This window comes from Streptopelia decaocto, assembly GCF_964273445.1.
Source record: "Streptopelia decaocto genome assembly, chromosome: 5".
Lineage (NCBI taxonomy): Eukaryota > Metazoa > Chordata > Aves > Columbiformes > Columbidae > Streptopelia > Streptopelia decaocto.
The window spans coordinates 38,270,347-38,293,769 of NC_138659.1; the positions used below are offsets into that span (position 1 = coordinate 38,270,347).

Genomic DNA, 23,423 nt, shown 5'->3' on the forward strand with positions numbered 1-23,423 from the left:
AACTCAAGCAGATTTGAGCTGTGTTAGGGATAGTTAAGCAGTTCTTACGCAGAATAAAGCAGAACCCAGCATATTCACTCTTGAGAGGAAAAGAATGGTAAAAAGTGTCCCCTAAATAATTGAGTTGAATGTTGAATGTAAATAATAGACCTACTGGATGAATCTGTGCTGTATTTTCAATATTAGTTTTTCAAAATACAAGTGTATGATTAATTTATATATTATTTTAGTAGATATTTCAAACTCTTTCTGGAAATGTTATTCTGGTATTTCTTATTCAGTTAGAACATAGAATTTATTTATAGTATCTGACTAAGACAATGGAAACATGGGACTTAATTGTCCGTCTTCTTTCTTTCTCCAGTAACAGCCATATGAAAACTGGATTTATTTTCATTTTGAACTACTGAGTGGTTTATTCCCTTGGGTTTTTTTCTTGTTTGCCTCCAATATTTTCAGAGTACTGAACAAGCATCATTTAATTTTAGCTAATAAAAAGCACAAGATTAGGCTCCAGTCAAACTCATTTCTATGCCTTAATCGCATACTTTATATATTTTTTTTTCTGTTTACTCCTGAATATCTGGTTTTGTCTTTATTTCCTAAAATTCCAAGTAACAATAATCTCATAACTAGTTCTATCTGGTGAAGTAATTAGTTTGCGAAGAACTGGTTATGTAGCCTTGGATAATATTGTGAAACTCTGTTAACACTGTTTTCAGTACTCGTTGACATGAAAGTAGGAGAGTAACCCTCATCATTTCAGAGCTCCTTCAGGTGAGACAGTCTCATACAGGCTTATCCATGACATGTCTTGAAAATCTGTTTCTGGGGGTTTGTTTCCAGTGATTAAACATTGTATCTTTAAAATAAACCTCATACTTCACAGTCTTACAATTGAAAAATTTGCCTGCTGTGACTAAGGCATTTACGTGTGACCGATAGTGCAGTTTGCAGTCCATTACACAGAAAAGTTTCATGTATTTGAACCTTTTTTTTTTTAACATGGATTAATTGCAATGTCTCTATTTAATAATATTCTGCAGATGTTTCTTTTTTTCTTATTTAAATGAGCTGAGACCTCAAAGTGGACAGATTCTGTTGACACTCTTCAAATTTCTCTCCTCCTTGTCTGAAAAAGGAGCATGCCAGGCACTTTTATATCTTCTTTCATGTTTGCAACTCAAAGCAACTATATTTGTTCAATTCAAACAGGTATAAAAGGTCTCTGTGTTTGGTCCTTAAGTGTGTTTTATTCTGTGCAATTAGTGTGAGTCTGTTTCAGTGATGCGAGACTGTCCCCTGAGCATCCTCAGAGTGGATCCCAGGATGCTTCAGTCTGGTCTGAGGTTTATTGTACTCCCACTCTCCTTCCCACTCCTATTAATAGGTTCTGACCTATTCTTCTACTGTGCAACTAATTTGTACTGGTTTATGCTGCTGTTTAACTGCATCTCTGGGTGCTCTTTGACATTTTGGCTTATCCAGGGTAGATGGTGCTGCTTCCACTGATGCGATGAAAGGTTAAGCCACCAAAAGAAACAAATGGGTTGTATTCGTGTCACTTTATTGAACCAGCTCACGCTGTGGCTGTGTGCTTGCTAGATCTGATTCAGTACAAATTTAATCTCAGACTTAGCTTTAGCAATAAATTTGCCACCTGGGGTGGCAGCAGGTGAGTATATATTGCTGAGTCTGTTGGTGGTAAAGACACCCCTCATACATTTCCCTGATTAAATCTGTGGTCTAAAAAAAATGAGGGCATACACAGCATGTGAACTATTTTTAAGTATAGATAGGTAATTCCCCTGTCAGAGGACTGGAAGGAACACATTCTGTTATGTTGTGATAACAAAATTTGATAATAAATTCCTAAATTTACACAGTTCAGACTTGAGGGGGAATGGAGATGTATCTTAAAATTTTAAGAACATTTTTCTCGACCACTGATGCCAAAAAGAATTAGCTGTAGCCTGAACACTTTTACTACAATGTGTGGTACTGAAGTAAGGTTTGGAATTCTTCTGGATTTCACAGGCTCTCTAGAGATTTCCCAGATTGCTTGGATTTTAGGTAACTTCAAAAACATATTTAAAGCATATTTTGTACTTCGATAACTGTATTCTTTTTAGATATTTCTTAGTGTATGGGAGATGTACAGATAAAAATATTACAGAACACAAGGTTATCAAGTGTAGAAAGTAAAAGTATTTACATAATCTCTTTGAATACCACACCCAGTTATGTAACTGTGCATTTGTTAGTATCAACATGTGACTATTACAAGTAAGCTTAGAGGTTCTGCAATGGAAAGTGACATTGATGTAGTTTACTCCATGTATTTCAGGATTATCCCAAAGGAAAATGTGGGCTAATTTAATTATATTCTCACCTTTCAAAATTCAAGCTTTGATCCTCTTGTGGGATGTCCAACTCTTGTCTTTGCGGGTCTGAGCCTCATAGTGTTTCCCAATGTCTGGATACGTTAAAGAGATCCAAGGCCAAACTTTTAATACATCATTTTCATATTTAAGCTACCAAATGGTCATACTGATGTACCAAGAATAGATTTAATACCTGTCTTTCAATCTTTGCTGGAAGCGATGGTCTCAGATCCAGAATAGTTTGTTGAAGTAGTGGTTATGTGGTTTAAAAAAAAAAAAACGGCAAAGAAGGGAGATCTGTGTATCTGAAACTTGGGTGTCACCTCAGAAAGCTGCCGGTGAACAGCACCAAATGCAACAAGTTCTTGTCAGAGAAGAAGTTCTACCCTCAGGCTGGGATTGACCCATAAGCAGTGGAAGGGATTGACCCATGAGAGTGGAAGACTCATCTGATAGTACCTCACAGTGCCGAGGAGGGCGGTGGCTTTGGGGCACTGATGGTACCTCACGGGGCCGAGAAGGGCGGTGGCTTTAGGCACTGACGCTGTGGAGATGGCGGACGGGCCCGCGCAGCAGCTTCCCGCCCACTCCGCGCGCGGGTCCCGCCCGCTGGCAGCGGCGGGAGGGGCCGCGCGCCGCTTCGCGCCTCCAGCCCCCTTCTGCCCGCGCGCGGGAAGCGCGCGCCCCGCCCTGCCCCGGCAAAGAACCGCTCTCCCATTGGCTGCGCTAGCTCCCGCCCCGCCAGTGGCCGAGCAGGGAGGGGTGGAGGGGGCGGGGCTTCGGGAGTGCGGCTGGACTGTGCATGCGCCCAGACGGCCCGGGTTGTCCTGTGAGGCGCGGCGCTGGGAGGGCCCCCCATTTACCTGTCCGTGCGCACCGGGGCCGGGCTGCAGAGCTGAGGCGGGTCGAGCCGTGCGCTTGCTCATGGCGGAAAGGTAGCGGCCGAGCAGCGGGGGAAGAGCCAAGTGGGTGGAGACGGCCGCGAGCGCGCGGGGTTTGAAATCCGGGCTGTGTCGCGCGTCCGCTCCCCCACCTCTTGGCCCCTCCGGAGCTGTGAGGGGCGGCTCGAGCCTCGGCGGGGCTGGGAGAGGCGGGAAGCGCGCGGGGCTGGCTGCAGTAACCAGAGGAACCTTCCCCTTAGCCTGGAGTTCTCTCTCTCTGAGTCGCTTGGGTGATTGTGGGGATTCCTACACGTGTTAGAGTGTTCGGGGAGATACAGGCTTTCTCACAAATACGGGGTTTGCAACGCAGTTACAATTAACTTATAAATGAGTGTGGTTATATGAACACCAAAAGGAAACACTGGTTGCAGTAAATAGCAACTTAATATTTATGTTTCCTTCCTTATGTGCCATATGTCCAAATAATTGTTTTTCATCCTTGTCATCTGAAGAGACAATATGGAAACGTTACCAGGGAGATTTCCTACATTCTACCTGTATAGAAACTAAAACCCTACAATAAACATATGTAAAAATTGAAGAGGGTGGAAGTTGGGTTTACACTTGAAGCTTTCCCTCTTCTTGCATGTGGGTTGGCTGTTTCATTTTCAAATAGTGTGATGTACTTTGCATTAATGAATTGCTGCTTCAGTTTTCAGAAAAAAGTGACTGACTCCCCTGACGCAATACTTAGGAATGGGTTGAACAACAGATACCGTGTGTTGGAAGTCAGCGTAATACAGAGAAATGGAAGTGACCCCGAGAAACACTTGACAATTACAGCATCTCAGTCGCTGGAAGATACGGAACTGTGTATTCTTAGGAATGGCTGGTAATCCATACAGAAATGTAGATGTCTGAAAAGAGGGTGAAGTAATGGATTACTAAGTCAATTTTCTTTGTGTTGACTTTGAGATGTGCTTTTCTGCCTTGAAAGTGACATGAAATCTGGAAACAAACTTTGTCTAATATAATATGATTAGTGTAATGGGTATTCATCATAGATATTGCTACCTTAAATTTTAACTATCGGTAGTCAAGACAATAAGCTCTCAGCAGGCTAGTTTAAGTGTTACCTTGCAACAATTAGAAATGTTTTTCTAAATGGTGTGCCCTCATTGTACGTATAAATGTACAAAGCTATGTCTGTAAAACTTGAGGTTTTATACAGTTTGTTAAAATCACCTTAGCTTGAGCACTACTACAAAAGCTTTTTTGTGTAAGAATAGGATACTAATTGAAGTGTTTGTGTGTTACATGGTGTGTTATGGAAGAAAAGATTAGCTTAGACTTTTCAAACACATGGGCATGCCTATGCAATGTGGCACTGCTTTTCATTTCTATGCAAGCCTGAAGGATAGGAGAAAAGTATGATTCAATTTCTCAAAGGAAAAAATCTAAAATATCTTTAACCTTGACATTTCTAAATTCATGCACATATTTTTAGATTTTGCTGAGCTTCTGAAGCAAGTAGAATTGTTAAATAAAATAGTTGTTCAAATGCATTACATTACAGGGAATCTGTTCCGGTTGTTCCAGGAGACATCATTCATTTAGAAGGGGAGTGTAGCTCCAGTACCTGGGTCATAAATGAGCAGTCTGGGTACCTGGTTCTTTACCCAGATCTGCTGCTTTCTGGCACTACAATATCAAATAGTATTCGATGTATGAGAAGAACAGTGCTGAGTGAAAGGTTTAGGGTAAGTGTTAATTCCAGAGCATCATGCATACTAATGGATTACTGTTCCATTGAGACTGGTGGTTTAGTTGAATAGTAAAACTGGCTGAGATGCTGTATCGCAAAATGTCATTTTTTGCTATTGGGGGGGTATAAATCCAAATGGGTGAGAGAAAGGAGTGGTATACAGCCACTGAGAGCCTGTGACTGAAACAAGACACTTAAGTACAGAATGAGATGGTGTCAGGCCTTCATTAAACAAGTAATAGGAATAAACTAATCATGTGGGAGTCCTGAGTCCAGGATAACACCACCCTCCAGTTGTGGTTGGAACCCACAAGTGCCAGTTCTGTAAAAGGTATCAGTAAGTACTTAAAAAAAACCCATACTGATCAAATTTCCAATTGTTTGGTGGCTCATGCAGAGGTCATAGCTTACTACCACTTTCAATTCTCATGAGTCTACAAAGCCCAGTCCTGGTGATGCTTAGATGGGTTTCTGAGACATTCTGGTGATACTTGGAATAATTTTGTGTGAGTTGGTAACACACAGGAAACTGCTTCATGCAAAGAAGAATATCTGTAAGATTGTAAAGGTGACTATTTGCATTAGGAAATAGTGCTATTAATACTGCCCACAGGTAAAACTTGATGAAAATTCATTTTAATCTGTACCTTTGTTTTTCACCTGTCAGTCACATAGGGCTCTCGTATGCTAACTTTATGAGGGTTGGGATAAAAATGAGAGAGGAGAGACCCATTTCTTTTCAGCTGCTCTCACAGTCAGCTTTGACTAGATATTTTTTAGTGAAGGTGAAAGCTCTAATGAACTTGTAGTTAAATAAGTGCAGTCCATCATGTGCAGAAAATAAACCCCAGAAATTTTACAGGAAAGATGTCCTGAAGTGGTTATAAATATTCTTGAGTGTTATGTCTGTGTTTATTTATAATATCTGTTGCAGGGCTCAGAGTCTGGTTCACGCCAAACACTCATTGGTACAATTCTTCACGAAATTTTCCAACAATCAGTAACAAATAACTTGGCACAAGAAAAAGTTAAAGAACTAGCAAATAAAATTGTGTATGGACAAAAGTACCTCAAAGAAATGTAAGTAGCATTGCAAGTGTTTTTTATCTTTGGAAGACAGGGTAGGAACATTTCTACCAGCAGATAAATTTCTATGTTAAAAAATGTAGCACTAGTATCGGGAGAATATTCTGCCAAACGACCTTGTTTAATGAGACTTGGTTATCTTTTAGTAATATATTTTCTTGTTTCATAATGTAATTTGATTTGCCTGCCCTGCTGATGTACTTCTGTAGCTGTGGGTTTTTTTCTTCCAGGCCAAGCAGGTTGGAGCATTTGTACCTGTAACATTAGATTTCCAGGCATTTCCTCAAGTTGAGTTAAATGTGAGATGAACATAAATCATTCTGATCCTTGGGAGATGAACTAGAATCTTGTGACTGACCAAGCATTGAGAAGTCTAATATTATTATATTTTTTTTATCAGGTTACTTAATAGCTCAGTTGTTAGAGGACCTTTAACCTCTGCAAAGCTGATAGAAATGCTGGCATAATTAGTCTTCATATTTCCATCAGAAAATGGCAAGTTTTAAGATTTTACTGCAGACTTGAATAAAATAAAATTCAAGTCACATTAAAAACGCCTATTATGTCTAGAATATTATAAAATGTATATTGGGCAATGTCAGTATCTGTTAGCTCCAGACCAGTTGGAAGTTAGAGTAATAAATCTTGTTACAATTTTAATTTAGTTTTGAAGGTGGATATTTTAAATTTTGGCTGTTAAGACTACTTAAAGGCTTTTGTGTCACTGGGCCTCTGTGTTTGAAACTGTTGATTTGTGGTTCCTCTTTGCATATGTAGGCTACTGTTTGTTGGGATTGAAAATTAAGTTATGTACAAGTCTGCTGGCTGTGGCCATTGGCACTTGTGTAAACCTCCCTGTGTATTTAGACAAAAAGCAAATGGCCTTTTTTTTTTTTTTAAAAAAAAGCATAAAGCATAGGAATAGTCTTTTTTAAATGCATGTGTCTGGTACTCCTTTTTTGCAGTCTCTTAGTTTTGTTTCATCACATCTACCGTGCTGCTGCTTTCCTTGTGCTAGACCTGTCATTTCAAAAGTTGCATCAGAAAAGAACATAGTGTGTTCTGTCTCTTCTAAAGGATGTTCACTTATAGTTTTATGAAGTAATAGAGTTGAACCTTAATGAATCTGTTGCTATCTAAAATGTATAGATGCTTATTCAAATTTGAGAGCTATTTCCATTATCTTTTTATTGCTTCAGTCAAAATTTTGTTTGTAACGGCAACAAATCTAGTATTTCTGTCTCCTTAATGTACACGACTTTATTTTTTAGGTATCACCTAAATCTGAAACAAACAGAAATAATGCAGGAAGTGGAAGAATATTTGCCATCATTTTTTAAATGGGTGGAAGACTTCATGCACAATCCAGCTAACCAAAATAAAATGCAACTAAAACTGTAAGAAACCTGAATTAGAAGTAAAAACCATCATAAGTTGTATATCTTGTTCAGTTCACTTTTAATTTTCAGAACAGCGCTTTTTATGCAAATCTGTTCAGTGATACGGAGCTGATTTGTGGCCCCACTGTCAAAATAGCTGAATTTAGCTGCCATTGTGAATGCTGGGGAAGATGTTAAGACTGAGGGTGAACTGACATAGAAGTCTTATTGGTCTTAAAATCCTTGTAAACAGCATGGTTCCAAGTAGAAATTTTAGTAATTAGAAAAGCAAACATGTTTGATCTACTGACTAAGCTAGAAGTTACTGTAAATATGTGCAAGTCTACAAATCAGTATGTGAAACTATTTATTAATCAAATATTATTCTTTACTAAGATAACAGTTTATCGGAGAAATGGTGAAATTCAACTGCTGCTGAGCTCTTGTTTGTGGCTTCTTGCTGTTAATGGTCATAGCCATAGGGTGTTAAAGTCTCAGTGAAATGGCAGGTCTGAGTAAAATGCTACTTTCCAGTATATATCATTACACTTTTTCAAGAAACAAAATGTTTTCGAGTGTAGTTATTCAGAAAATAACAAACTATTAAAACACATTTTAATATTAAGAATTAAGGGAAATTGTACCTTCTGACTTAATTTTCTTCCTAGGTCAAGTGAAGAGAAAACACAAGATTTCTCTTCGAAGATAGAGATTGAAGATATCTTGGACATTGAAGAGAACATCTGGTCTCCCAGGTTTGGGTTGAAGGGAAAGATTGATGTTACAGCCAGGGTGAAAATTCATCGCCAGTCTGGAGTACAGTCTCGGATAATGCCCTTAGAGATCAAGTCTGGCAAGGAATCAAACTCCATAGAGCACAGAAGTCAGGTACAAAACCCAAATGTCTAATTTCACCATCAGTGCCTGTGTATACTTTTTTTTTATGGTGACCTATTTTATAATCTAGAGTTGTGGATGGTTGATCTTGGCAGGCCAAAAGCTGCTGATATAAAATGGAAGTGAACTGAGGTGTGAGAAGTATATATGTTTACCACCTTCAAATACATAGTTTTTGTCCTGGAATATCTGTTCTTTAATCTCTTTTTAGTACATTCAAATGTTGGGTTGAGGCATACTGCTTCAGGAATTAGTGTCGTACCTCTTTTTAAATAGCTGGCCTGATCTAGAGGTACTATTTTTTTATAAGCTTTTGTTAAAGAAGATGCCTTTTAATTGAAATCCTTGATTAGGTGCTTACAACTTCTGGCTTCTAGATTACTTGTGATAGTAATGGCTGCTTAACCATATAAATTATAGAAAAACTAAATACAGCTTATAACATATTTTGGTTTTTAATATGTTGTAATAAGTTTATATATAATGTTTGCAGGTTATTTTGTATACATTGTTGAATTTAGAACGGAGAGTAGATCCTGAAGCTGGATTTCTTCTTTATCTTAAAACTGGTACTATGTATCCTGTTTCTGGAGCTCGCATGGACCGAAGAGGTAAAGTTCTTTCCTTTCCCTGGAAACCATAATTATCTTAATTAAAATGAAACATTTTGGTAATAGTTATAAGGTTTATTCCCATGAACATCTCTGTATTTAGGGAGGTATCAGTTGTTACAATGTTATGAGCTCCAATAAGTTTATGTTAAAAACTTAATTGTTTTATTAATACTCCACTAGGACTTTGCTATATGAATACTCACTTCTTAGCTGACTAAAAAATTGATGGCTAGTCACTTTTGAGTTGAAATCATTACAAACAAACCCAAAGCCATCAGCTTGGTATGTTCTTTTCTTGACAGAACTAATGAAGTTAAGAAACCATGTGGCGTTCTATTTAACGCACAGTACATCTAAGTCTGCCGTGGGAAGACAGCGGTCACAGCTTGCTGCTTTGCCTCCTGTCATTGATGACAGTCAAGCCTGTAAATATTGCTCCCAAATGCACAATTGCTTTCTATACAGCAGGTAAAAAAAAAAAAAAAAAGTTTAGCTTTTTTTTTTTTAAATAATTGTAGCTTTTGATACCGTGATTTCATTTTTGTGGTTGACAGTTTCTTATTTCTTTATTGAGGACTCTTGCACCCCAAAAAAATGTTCTGTAGGCCCCACTGCAACTTCTATAATGTGAGTCCCTGATTTTGCAGATGTTTATTGTGTTTGCTCAGATACCTTTTCTGCTAGACAAAATTTCAGATAAGTCTGAGTAAATTATTTCATGATGGTAACAGATTTCTGTTACATCTAAGTTAATAACAATTATGATTTTTAAAAGCTGTATTCTCATAACTCTTTGAAATGGGCAGTCTTTTGAGGCTGAATTATATCTGGACAACAACTCTTTCACTTTGATTCTGTAGCAGATTGCTTCCCTGTAGAGTATCACACAAGTAATGATACATTACATTGATATTACTCTGCTGAAGTGTTATTGCATCTCTTGTTAAACAGAAGTCATGAGAAAATGCTTGATAAGTTTTCACATAACAGTTTTAAAAACAATGCAATAACTTTATAAGTTTTAGTCTTTTATTTATGCTACCAGAACCAAAGCTATCTGCTGAAGAGATTAAATGAGATATGTTACAACAGGAGAGCTTTTGAGGTGATGTTGTGTAAACAGAATGCCTGATGGTTTTTAAAATTGTAATGGTAAAAGTGTATGTTGAGGGAAGTAGCTTTGTGGACACACATGATATGTTTTTATAAACCAGGTTTTGTGAAATATCATTTCTAATACTCAGTTGTTACAGCAACAGGATTATTATTAATACTATCTGGGTAGCTATTAACTTCCGAATTAACTTTTTTTTTCTTTGTTTGCATTTTGTATACATGATTAGGTATAATGTCTCTTGGTATTTAGTTCTGAGGTTAAATTGACCAGAAGTCTGCTTGTGTATTAACTATTAAATCCCTTTCACTTATCTAAATCTCTACATACAGGGTATTTCAAAAAGATGGACCCAATTTGAAATCACTGTATCTCTGAAATTGGGTCCATCTTTTTGAAACACTCTGTAGTATTCATATCATGCCAAGAAGGAAAAAAAGATCAGTTATCTGTTAACATATACAGTACTATCCTTGAAATGTCTTTAATTGGTCTTTGATTAACTTATTGTCCTTAATAATACAAAATCCTAGACATGATGTAAAGTTACTAACATGAGCTTTTTCATATGAACAAAGGATACAGATTCAACTTTATTTCAGTATGATAGATTAATCTATCTGCTGTGTTACAGTATATATTTAGATTGGCATTATGTCCATATAGACCTGCAAGAAGAAAAGGATACAAGTTGACTCTTCCCTGTGTTTGGTTCTGCTCCTAGAGCTGTAGAACAAAAGATGGGCCACGTGCCTTTTCCTCCCACTATGGTACCTGTTATTGAAAGAGAGACCCAGCACCTGAAGCCCTCCCACTTAGAGTATTTCAGCCTGTGGTATCTAATGCTAACCTTGGAGCTGCAAAGTGGAGAGAGCAGAAAGGGATATAAAAATATATGGATGATGTCTTCTTTGGAAAGGTAAGATGTAATTTCTAACCTGGTGCAAATGATGCTTCCTTCAGTAACGGGAAGTGAGGCATTGTCAACCTGTGTTCTCAACACAAGGAAAACCACATGTAGTGCTTGTAGAAATAGTCAAGTATGCTACTTAGATAGGTAAGATTTTTGTGACATGTGACCTAATGGAGATATTAGTCTACTAGATTTATTAGTTTTGTATTTGCAATATGATATTTGGTTTTTTATTGTTGTTAATTCACACATAGGAAGCAGCAAACTGCAGTCTCATTCTTCAGAACCAAAAGTGGTTTAATTCTGTTTGGGTTGTGTCCGTGGGCTGAGGCTGCGTGCTGCCTGTGAGCCCAGCTCGCTCTGCTGGTTCCTTGAGGGTTTAATTGACAAACAATGGTATGTTTTGGACCATACTTCCAGGTGTGGCGATGAACGTGGATAAAAGCAAACTAAAGGTGCTTGTTGGCTGAAGTACCATGTAATTACACATCATCTAGTCCAGCAGCTGTGGAAAAAGTTCATAGGCCCATTTCAAAGCATCCGTAGAAGTAAACGTAGCTGAGTTGTTTTAAGGGAGATAAGCAACTTCATAAGCAAATATGGATCATCTTAGTGAAGTGAATCTATATATTTCAGTGTTTGTTTTTTAACAGGAAATTATAGATAACTTTAGTCTAAATATCAGAGTCTGTTCTTGAAACAATTGCAAGGGTTCTCTATGTATTTTTACTATCCTTCTTTGGTCATAGTGGCTATTGTGAAGTGACTGTTTAATCTTACTGGTTCTCGTGTGTGGTGGGGTTTTTTCTTAGGGTTTTTTTTGTGTGTGGGGGGGGCGGGGTTGGTTGTTTGGGGATTTTTTTTTTTTTATTGTTTTTCTGTGTTGGTTGAGGGTGGTGTGTGGTGTTTTGTTTTCTTTTTCACTTGTGGGTATTTTTTTAAATATTTATCTTATTGAGAGGATCTTGATATTAAAATATATTTTGTTTCCCAATATCTTCAGAGAGAAGGCTGGAGATTGTGTTGGAAACATGATCAGAGTTGGTGAAGTGCAGGAAATTTACGAGGGACAGTATCTACATTTTTTCCAACGTAAAAATGGTGCCATACCTGGAACAAATCTATTGGTTGGTGATCGAGTGGTTGTGAGTGGAGAGGAAGATGGTTTACTTGGTTTGGCTACTGGCTATGTTAGAGGAGTCAGTGCGACAAAAGTCTCCTGTTTGTTGGGCAGGTAATAGAACAACAAAAGGAAAAATATCTGTTTGAAGACACTATGATACTGGCCTCAGGAAGGGAGCTTCTAGGTGTCCAGAAAGCTCTAACTTTTTCTGACTCTTCTTGCTGGGCTTGGGGAAGTACCCTTCATAAATTCTCTTATCTTGATTGAAAATGCCAATACTTGGTCAGTGTATGTGCCTCTATGTTTAACTAGGTTGTCCAAATAAAAAGCATGCTTGCAAACTCAATTTACTTCTGCCTCCAACATGAGACTATATGGATACAGTGATTATTGTGTTAATAGTAACTTCCATTATTCAGAGTATATTGCCTTTAAATTTGGCTCTGATCATGTTATATTTAGATCAGTTAATTGTGTGTTTCTTCTAGCTATTGGTTCACTCTGGGACATCTGGGAGGTATCACTTAGCACTTAGTAATAACTCTTTAACCATCAACATGCTGCCTGTAAACAGAAGTCTTTTGTTCATGTTACTGTCATCCTTCAGGAATTTGTCAAAGCTCCCAAAAACCACCACATTTAGGCTGGATCATGAAGAAGGAGACTTTGGTATAGGAGTCCCTTTTGAAAACCTTTCTAAATTGATGAAAGATTCTCCAGTCAGGTACGAGAAATCAGATTAATTTCACACTTTCGGTATTTTTAGACAAAGTTTCTCAACTGATAACTCTTTTTTCTGTTTTAATCTGCAGTGAAAGGCTCCGCAACTTGGTAATCGACTTCCACAAACCACGTTTTATTCAGCATCTGAGCTCTGTCCTTCCTCCAGAAGCAAAGGAAACTGTTGCTAATATTTTAAAGGGTACGAACTAGTTTTCCCCAAAATCCTCTATTTAGTAGCACATCTCTATAGTCAATGCATTTCTCACACTAAGTAGAAGGGTCTGGTGGTAGTTTCTGGCTCAAAAATTAAAACCAAGTTCTTATGTCGCAGGTCTTCCTGTGATTAAATTAGTCATAAACTATAATAATCAAGACATGACTGGATGTTTGATTAGAATTTTATTTTACTTTTGTTAATTGCTGCTGCTTGCAGTTTTTGATTTGTGATTCCCTCTCTGACCTTTACAAAAGGGAGGAGCAGGAAAGGCTCTTGGGACAGAGGAAGCAGACATGGAGGGGATGGGAGGAGTTGGGCTTTGATGTGGACATACACTCATATAATTGCTCTTGCTGACTCCTAGGCTACTCTGTAGTGCGTGATGCTTTGACTATTTTTTTTTCTTATTTTTTAAAAACAAAATTTGTTTAGGAATGTGACGGTGTCTCATATTTGAAAATATTTCATTGTTCTCTGACAGAGATGTCTGTGAAAACAGATATTTAACTGAATTCTCTTAGAGCAAATAGAACTTTTAACATAAACTCAGTCTGAAGACTTGTTTTTTTCTTGAGCTTTGCCTAGTCCAAACAGCTGGAACAAGCCGCTTATTTGCATCAAACTGGGCAAAAACATCTCTGGTGTAACATTTCTTCTGAACAAGATGATGCTATATGTGCAAATCATTTCCCTTTCCTGTGAACCATATGTTTGAATGTGAAAGTGCGTATGATAAAATAGAAATGTCCCTGCCTGATATCATATGGAGGTGGTCATTTAGGATATTAGAAAAAAGTCACAAAAGGTCTAAGAATAAAAATGTCCTCAGCGACTTATTTTTTTTAGGACTGTAGTGCAGACCTTGTACTACATGTCTTGCTTATTATGTTTAATATCATCGCTTCATTAGAACCTACGGACTTAACTTTGCTCAATTCTTTTAAGGGCTTTAGTGAGGAGGGGAACTATAGTTTTGGTTTTTTAATTTCAATTATTACAATGATCATGAAGTGTAGACATTTCACTCTGATTTTTCTTCTTAAAGGTCTGAATAAGCCTCAGAAACAGGCAATGAAACAAGTGCTGCTTTCAGAAGACTACACACTTATTGTGGGTATGCCTGGAACAGGAAAAACTACTACAATATGTGCTCTAGTAAGATCATGTACCTTGATGTTTACATTTTTTGTGAAATTTAGAAGATGACAGTAAACAAATTGTCTATAAAGCACACCATCTAAAATTAATTGTCATGACTTAGCGTACTCATATCTGCATAATTTCAAAGAAGAAAACACATTTCTTTTTACTTTAGAACTCAAATTTGGTAGGACTACAATTTTTTTTGTGGAGTAGGATTCTTTTTTGCATATGTAGGAAAATACATGGGAGGGAGGAGATTGAGGTATATTTACTCACTTTAGCGTTAAAATTCTTTGACCCCCCAAATGTCAGCAAGTCCCCAAATCCTGAGTTACAGCTCAAGAAAGGGACTCCTTGGGGAAGCCAGTAGCTTGTCCACTGTAAACTGCATAAACCCCGGTGCTGAAGCTCTGTGCAGCTGGCTAGCTGTCTCCTCTGGCTGGTGGTTCCCCTTCCCCAGGAATGGCCTGTCGGAACACACTGGATTTGCGTTGTGGGCTGAGTTTTTCTGGAAACAGCAGTGTCATCTCGCTTCCAGTTGTCATTAGCTTCTGGGGAAAGAGGAGGCTGGAGAGCAGCAGCTGCTGCTGTTGGCAGATTGGCTTGTTCTGCCGAATCTCTTGTGGCTGAATTGTCACGGAGAAGAGTGTTTGTGGAGTGGGCTGTGTGGCATACTTGTATGTGAAATAATAACTTTTTCTTTGCCACTCATTAGGTGAGAATTCTTTCTGCTTGTGGCTTCAGTGTTCTTCTGACCAGTTTTACGCACACTGCTGTAGACAACGTCCTGCTCAAGCTAGCCAAATTCAAAGTTGGTTTCTTGCGGTTGGGGCGAGCTCAGAAAGTTCATCCAGATATACAGAAGTTTACAGAAGAAGAAATTTGCAGGTCCAAATCAATTAAATCTGTAATGGATTTGGAAGAGGTCTATAACAGTCAGGTGAGAAAAGCGTTTCCACTAGCCTTGCAAAATAGTAAGGATAATTACATTAGCATTCTGGTGGTTCAGATGCTGCAGAGAAGGATCTTGTCCCAGGGGTATGGTACTGGTGTGAGAAATCTGAGCTGAAAGAGATACTCAGTTTCTGCATTGCTTGGATTTATTTATAGCCAATAATGACCAATATGAACAGTCTGTAATTTGAAAATCATTTTTTATGTTTCCATAAAGTATATAATAATTACAAGTGATAATTCCCAAACACTCCAGTGCTTTTATCTGAGATATTGTGTTGGATTTTTCACACATATATCCTCTCCTAAAGTGTGGTTCCTTGTCAAATTTATCCATTAAGGGGGTGGTAATTAACTGCTGCAACCTCCTCTATCTTTATTCACATATTGTTACTGCTTGCCCCTTTTCCGTTCCCACATGCTAGTTGTACCATTTGTGCTGGGGATGGGGGAGACTGCTGTGCTGTGCAGCTGATATGGACAAACACTAATTTTTGATTGACAGATCAGTGCTGCCTTTGTAAACATTAATGCAAAGGACTGTAACAAGAGCTGGGTAAACTGAATCAGTGGCAGCTTTAATTTAAATTCATTAAAAGAACAAAGCGTCATGGTAGTTGGAGTAAATGCCAACGTTGCAAAAGCCACAATTTTTTTGTTGATGGGCATTGCAGGGAAATTATTGAAGTTATAAGGGAAGTGACCTGTGTTTCAAATTGCAGCAGAAGCACAGAGGTGGGAAGAACTGTGCTGCTGTTGTTTTATCTTTTTGGAATTAAAAAAAACCAAAACAGAACATGTAATTTTCTAAGGTAGTCATTTCAGCACACTCCATGAATTGTGCATGCATGCAACCTGCTACCACCCTGAACACATGGCAGGAGTGAGTTGTTTAATACAGTCTGTTCTAAAGCTGTTTTTTGTTTGTCATTTGCAATTGATGCAAGAATATGCAAGGCCAATATGTATGCAAGGTGTGCTGTTCCGATTTCAAGGTTTAATAACTTGATTTGCTTTGTCTTGCATTTTAGTTTGGTTTAATGGGACATATTATTTTTCCTTTTAACTTGGAAAGTGTAGTGATAACACATATAAGATGTACCTTATCCTTAAAATGTGTCTTAATTTTCAGTCAGTGGTAGCAACGTCTTGCATGGGAGTAAATCACCCCATCTTTGTTCAGAAGCAATTTGATTTCTGTATAGTTGATGAAGCTTCCCAAATAAGCCAGCTCATCTGTCTGGGCCCACTGTTCTGTTCGAAAAGGTTTGTGCTGGTAGGGGATCATCAGCAGCTGCCTCCACTTGTACTGAACGCAGAGGCAAGGTAAGATAAAACGCTGCTGGACAGTTTTTAGGAACATGTATTCTTGGAAGGCTCTTGTAATATTTTACTTGACACATTTTTTGTTTATTTTGTAACAGAGATCTTGGCATGAGTGAAAGCTTATTTAAAAGGCTGGAACAAAACCAAAATGCTGTTGTGCAATTAACTGTGCAATACCGAATGAATAGGTAAACTTTTATTTATTACATGGGGGTTTTTAGTGTGGAATTGAAACCACGAGTTTTGATGCCTTGTCTTGTTTTTTATACCTGCAGTAAAATTATGTCACTGAGTAACATGTTAGTGTATGAAGGCAAACTGGAATGTGGCTCAGAGAAGGTATCAAATGCCACTGTGAACTTGCCCAACCTAAAAAAATTGAAACTGGAGCTTGCAGATGCTTCAAAAACATGGTTGAAAGAAGTACTTGATCCAGACACACCTGTGTGTTTTCTGAACACGGAGAAGGTAAAGTTGATCGTCCTTTTGAAATTGTATTTCTGGTGTGAGTTCTCTATACAGTCAATAGATAAAACTTCATACAGCTTAAGTAGGGTTAAATGTGTAACTTCAAAAATGGTTTTCAACATACACGTAAAATGTGCAACATGCAAAAATTTGCTAGTATAGCTGATCAGTTGGGGTGGTACAGCAACTGCTGGAAACATTGTATCTAAGCAGCTGAAAAGTTTAATTCAGATAATATTTCAAAAATAGTGAATGTACTTTAAACTTTTTTCTCATATACTGAATGTAGCTCAAAATGTGTAGCCATATTGGGTGCCATTGCAAACATGGAATGGCTTCATTTCTAGCACCTGAGGGTCAGGGGTGGTTAAGCTGTGTGCCAGTGGCCTGAATAATTGTAATTCTCCATTGAGTTTAGCAGATCTTCTATACATGGAAGTGTGAGGGAGGAGTAAGTTGGTTCAGGTGTGTCCTTTCATAGAGACTGGAATTTTGGCCAGAAAAAAAAAAAAACCTCTAGAGTGGATAAGAATTATGGAAGGAAACTGACTTCTAGGTAAAATGAGGGAGACTTTAAATGCATGTGGAAAAAGATTAATACACGCATACATATTTGTGATCTCTAGCACTTGCTGTCACTGTAGTTAGTGACTGGATTATGTATATTTACATCTTTCTAACAGGTTTCATGTTGATTCCTATTCGTACTGTTTTTTCCCAATAATTGTATCAACTGATGGTCTTTTATGCTGGCCCTGGAAAGAACTCCCCAGTCTTTTTGTGCTCTCCTAAAGATTCATTTTGTAATAACAATTCTGATGGAATGTCTTCAATGATCCCACAGTGTTTACTTTAGTGACCTGGAGAAATTAATAAAAATGCCTAAACTAAGCAGGGGGACCTTTTCAGGGTTGCCTCAATAGTGGCTGTCCCTTTCACAGAAAAGCAGACAACTAGTCCCAGAAAGGAGGCTTGTTCCACTAAGAAACTGGCTGATACACTGTTCATTTATTAACCAGTCCAAAATTAGTAATGTAAGAGGTAGAGTTTCTGTTGTATTTTTTTTTTCTTCCCTAGAAAGCCCATCTTCAGTATAAGGCAGCTCTTCTGTTTGTAGAACCGGTAGGAAAGTTTCACTTTCCAAAATACTCTTGCTTTTGTTGAGACATTAGGCTATAATGTCATCTCTCTTTTTGGACTTCCCATCAAAACTCTGTGTAGTGTGGTAGTCATAGAGGGGAAGGAAAAGCAAACAAACAAGAAAAAAACCCCACCAAACAACCAAAAAAAAATGCAAAAAAACAACCAGCTCTTCTGGAAAAGGCAATGAAATCTTCTAATACAAAGGAAAATATTTTCTGCTTCTATAATCTATGCAATATACTGAAAACACACTGTGGTGTAAAAGAAGCTTGGAGAGCATGTTGTAGAACAACAGGATTCTTGCTGAACTATGTAGGACCTTAAGCAATGCAATATGGACTACATTTTGCACGTGGCTGGAATCCTAAAATAAACCTGTGGGTACAGTAGCTTACTATTTATAAATATATATATATATATAGGTGCTGCCTTGAGAAGGCTGCTTTGTAGAGTTGCAGCTGTGTTGCATATGAGTTTGTCAATCTGTATTAGATAATTTTTTTGTTCATTTGTAGTGCTGTAGTGTGCCAGACACTGAACACAGATTACACTTAATGAGCTGCCCAGTCAGCTGGATTCCTGGATTTGTGAAGCTTTTGATGCATATTGTGCACCATCAGATTCTATATGTGTGCGGTAGGACTGCTCTAGCAAGCAGATGCCACTTACCTGGGATACTCTTAAAACATATTAATTATGTATTGCTTTACCCATATGTTAAACCTTATAGCAATCTCCAAATTCAGATGCTATTGGGCTATTTGTTTGGAGAAGTAAAACTAGTAATAAGATTCTGAGAGTGTTGCTGTAAGTTACACTGTATCACCTCCTATTTTAAGTGGCAATGCTGTCATCAAAACATAAAAGGAAAACTGTACCAAGTGGCATCTAAGACAAGAAAGTTGATGTATGTCACTAGTAACAGAGGCAAATGGTAGAATGGGTAAAGTAGTAAATAGCAGTAAATGAATAGTGTAGTAAATGGAATTGAGAGCCAGAAAGCAAAAGCAGATTTAGTGTATGCTTAGTTTTACACTCTTTTTAAATAAATAAGCTTGTCACTTGACCCCAGATGTTTGTAGCTGCACGCCAGTTTACTAGAAGGATAACATCAGGGCCACATTCATGGCTAATGACACTACTTAAACTTTAGAGAAGGCAGCAGCTAAGCAAAGGGGATAAATTATAAAACTGTGATACCAAAATGAGTTTACATTCTCAGCTTGTTCCTGCCTTTCTTGTCTCATTCATACATGATGGAGGGAAAGGGAGTTAATAGTTAAAAAATGCTAGATTCGGTGATTTTGATTTTTTTTTTTAATTTTGATTTTTTTTTTTTAGATTTTGAAGTTAAATTTAATATACTACCATTTTGGATAGTTCTTCCTGTAGTTTTAAATGTAGGCTTTCAAACATACAAAAAAATCCTTTCTGCCTTGGAAACAAGGAAAATTCACTGTAAACATTATATAGAAAGCCTTAGGACAAAAGTTTCATGTAAAATATAGTCTATTCTTTCACCTGGTCAGGCTGGGAAATGTCCATCTTTTTCATATGATATATGAATATATTGTGTGCACTGTGAAGTCAGATGATGAAGTTTGGCAGTTGCTGAAGGTGACTTTATAGTAATAGAAACTCATTTCAGCAGATTGTTTCAACTTGTTTTGCCATTGCAGTATTCTGAAGTTACAGTATAGGCTCTTATACTCTAAAATTTAGCATTTAGCCTTATTTTTTTAATTAAAACTGTTACTGTAAAAACACATATGATACGGTGAGTCAGATATCAGAATATAGTATGCCATTGTAGACAGCAAGAGTAATTATTTTCCATTGTTGTTTTTAAAGGTGCCAGCACCAGAACATGCAGAAAAAGGTGGTGTAAGTAATGTGACAGAAGCTAAACTAGTGCTCTTCCTCACATCCTTATTTATTAAGGTATCTTTTACATTGTTTGGAGGGACAGCTTTATAATTAATCATGTGTATGTTGCTGTGGTAATGCCGACTATATGTGTTGGGTTATTCTTTGAGGGATGACCTTAAGGATAAATAGAAGATTGGCTGTGTCAGTATAACAAGCTTGATGTTTGTATTTCAGTTTTTGCCCCTTGCCTGGTTGGATTTTGGATGCAAAAAAAAAATGGATGCAAATTCTTTTAAGAGATGAGGACTTTCTTATGAGGGAGGGGAGAGGATTTGCCTTTCCTCTTTATTTCATCCAGTCAGCTTCAGGAGTAGTACAGACTGGGAGTGCTGAATGTTCACCTCACAGTTTGAGGAAGAAAGAAAAATGAGGATTTCAAGGATATCTGTCTTTGTACTAGGTTAAGATAAAGCTTTTGAGCTTGCAGTAACTAATATTTTCTATTTTCATTAGTTAATACTAGTTACACCTGGTATTATACTGGGTATGCCATACCTGTTATATTACTAACTGGTATATTATACCAGTTTCATTGATGATTTAAGTGTAGATACAATATCTTGCAGCACTGTTTTAAAACAACAACAGCAAACAAACAACAGCAAAAAAGAAAAACCTCCTTGAGAGTCTTCTGACAGTAATGAGTATCCCAAGCTAACTGCAGTGACAATTTTCTTCTGTTTCTCCATCATTCAGGCTGGCTGTAAGCCTTCAGACATTGGCATTATATCACCATACAGACACCAATTAAAAACAATCACCGATTTGATGGCAAAATTGAAGGAGAGCAGAGTGGAAGTCAACACGGTAGACAAATACCAAGGAAGAGACAAAAGTATCATAATTGTATCTTTTGTTAGAAACAGCAATGATGAAAACGTAAGTTGGTCATATTATCTTCAGCTAACTTTCAGTCTATTTTAGATGTGTTTTGAAAATCAGTGTTTTATCTACTATGTACATGAAATTCTGAAATTTAAAAAGGAAAAATAAAAGCAAATTATGTTTATTAAACAGCTTGGTGCCCTCCTGAAGGACTGGCGACGTCTTAATGTGGCTATCACCAGAGCCAAGCACAAACTCATCATGGTGGGCTGCGTTCCATCCCTGTGCCGCTACCCTCCTTTGGAGAAGCTCCTCGGCCATTTGCAGTCGGAGGCAATGATATCCTTTTAATTCCATGCTCTTTTGTGAAAGGGGAAATGTAAGATTGACTTACTGAGATTTTTGAGAGAAGATATTTGATTGTTTGGGTTATAGTTTTAACATCGATTGGCAACACAGTACAAAATGTGCTAATTAAATATGCCAAAAATATACGTGACATCAGACAAATAGATGAATTTAGAACTTTTCCTGTCTTCAAAAGTAGAAAAAGTCCGTGCTGATTTGCAAGTCAACTTTGACATAAATAATTTTGAGGCCTGAATTTTTAATGTTTAATGCTTTTGATTTTTTTTTTTATCCTCCTAGTTTCTTGGCAAGTTATGCCAGTGTGATTGTTTTCCTCAGAGTTACCATGCATTTAAACACATCTGGTGAGAGAACGGTTCATGAATAATGTTGTTAGAATGGAAAATGGTGTCACTTTCAGATGACTTCTGAAATTTTGTCTTTCTCTCTGGCATTGTATTGAGTCTTCTGTAGCTATGGCTGTTTTCAACTCGTATTTAAAAAGGAAAGACCTTGTTAGCTGCTTTCTTTTCAAACACCAGTGCATATTCAAGGAGGTGGTGTGTTTTTGTGAAAGTAGTATGTTACCAAAATGCTTCCTTAACTTGCTACATCTTCAGTCTTCCAGCAGGGGCTCATGAAAGTATCCACAAGTGTAACATTTTGTGATTGTGAAGATATGGAGAGTTTTACAGGCATTTGTGTATTTTCTTGTGGTGCTGCTGACTGTAAATAATAGGTTAGTGGGGTATGAGTGCTGGTGTGTGCTGGTTAATCTGAGTGCAGCCAAAACAGAAATCCCATTTGATTATTTGAAACGCTTCCTGTTGCTAAAATAACACCACACGTCTGTCTTTAAGCTGATTAAGTTGGTCTTTTTAATACCCATGTACTTGTAACAAACCAGAAATATGAAGTGTTCTGTCCCATCAGATACTGGGATAGCTACTTCATTATTCACTTTTATCTTGATAAGCAGATATCTGCATAGTGAATGGAGAAACCCTTGATGTGAAGGGGAGGACTAAACCAACACTGCATTTAGTCATAGTTTTCTGGGCTCAGTTTTGTTTTAAAGATGCTAAAATGTAGTTTACATACAGTAATTCCATTTGTTAGAATTCCTACTTCAGATGCTGTGGTTTTGTGCTGTTTGGAAAGCAAACAAACAAACAAAAAAAACCTGAAAACTTCCTTCTTCAGAGCCTCACATTGTTCTTTAAAGTGTACTTTTAAAAATACTGAAGTCTTTTGTATTTATATACATAATGTAATTAATCTCTCATATGAAGAGCCCTGTATGACTTCCCTAATCCCTGGATTTTGCATATGTCTGGGACAAATTAAGTATTGATTCACTTAGTTCCCTTTTATGAACTCATGCATTTAGCAGATAAATCTGAAGTGAAATCCTGCCCAGTTGAAGGTCATAGGAAAACTCTGGTTTCCGCTTACCAGATCTGTAGTCTTTACTCCAAAAAAAAACAACCAAACAAAAAAAATTCCCAAGAACAAAACTAGAGATGCAATTCAATGACTGAGAAGTTTACATGCTCAGGTTCTGCTTTTTGTAAAGATGATAGCAAATGTACAATACAAAATATCTTTTACTTGACAGATCTAGTATAGTTTACACTACTACCTCGTATTCTAGGCTATTTCTGAGAAGTTTACCTCCAAGATCGCTAGTAGAAACATAAATTTTTTTATTACTATTTGTTTTCTCTGGGAATAATGTCAAGTACTGTGCATATAGTTGCAGACAAACTTGTAGATGTTAAATGTGGGCATTTTCACTCCTTTTTTTAAAACTGCTCCCTAACTTTTGTAGTGTTTGAAATAATAAAAAATTGATGTTGGCTTTGTTCTAGTTGTTTAATACTTTGCTTTATATGATACAAATATTTTGAACAATACAAAGCTAATACAAATACTTCACAGGATATTATCTTTTTCAGTTGAAAATACACGCTTGTTCATCAACTATGTATGTACTCTAGGTCTTTCAAAAGATCAAAATAATTAGGGAGTTACTGCTAAAATATGCTCTTAGTACAGTAGTTATTTCAGAATAACATATGCTTGTATAGAAAAGTTTTCTTTACAAAAGTAATGAGATTTATCTGTTTACTCACACCAAGCTATGCTTATCTAGGAAATGATCTGTATGCTATGGAAAAAAAAAAGGGAC

At 37.3% G+C, this 23,423-nt stretch overlaps 1 protein-coding gene across 2 annotated transcripts; it reads left to right on the top strand.

Moving 5' to 3' along the window:
* The first annotated feature begins 3,162 nt into the window (after positions 1–3,162).
* Positions 3,163–23,091, top strand: DNA2 (DNA replication helicase/nuclease 2). Of its 2 annotated transcripts, XM_082054657.1 has the most exons (21): positions 3,163–3,319; positions 3,978–4,157; positions 4,842–5,025; positions 5,965–6,110; positions 7,388–7,513; positions 8,164–8,383; positions 8,886–9,003; positions 9,309–9,474; positions 10,845–11,039; positions 12,037–12,267; positions 12,764–12,880; positions 12,969–13,078; positions 14,142–14,251; positions 14,955–15,179; positions 16,326–16,519; positions 16,618–16,707; positions 16,795–16,987; positions 19,982–20,071; positions 20,756–20,938; positions 21,077–21,223; positions 21,845–23,091. In XM_082054657.1, the coding sequence occupies exons 1-21, from the start codon at positions 3,309–3,311 to the stop codon at positions 21,899–21,901; spliced, it is 3,093 nt and encodes a 1,030-aa protein (XP_081910783.1). In that variant the 5' UTR covers positions 3,163–3,308; the 3' UTR covers positions 21,902–23,091. The 2 variants fall into 2 exon arrangements, with proteins under 2 accessions (XP_081910783.1, XP_081910784.1); XM_082054658.1 differs by lacking the exon at positions 3,163–3,319 and having other exon boundaries at positions 4,038–4,157; positions 4,865–5,025.
* The last annotated feature ends 332 nt before the right edge of the window (positions 23,092–23,423 follow it).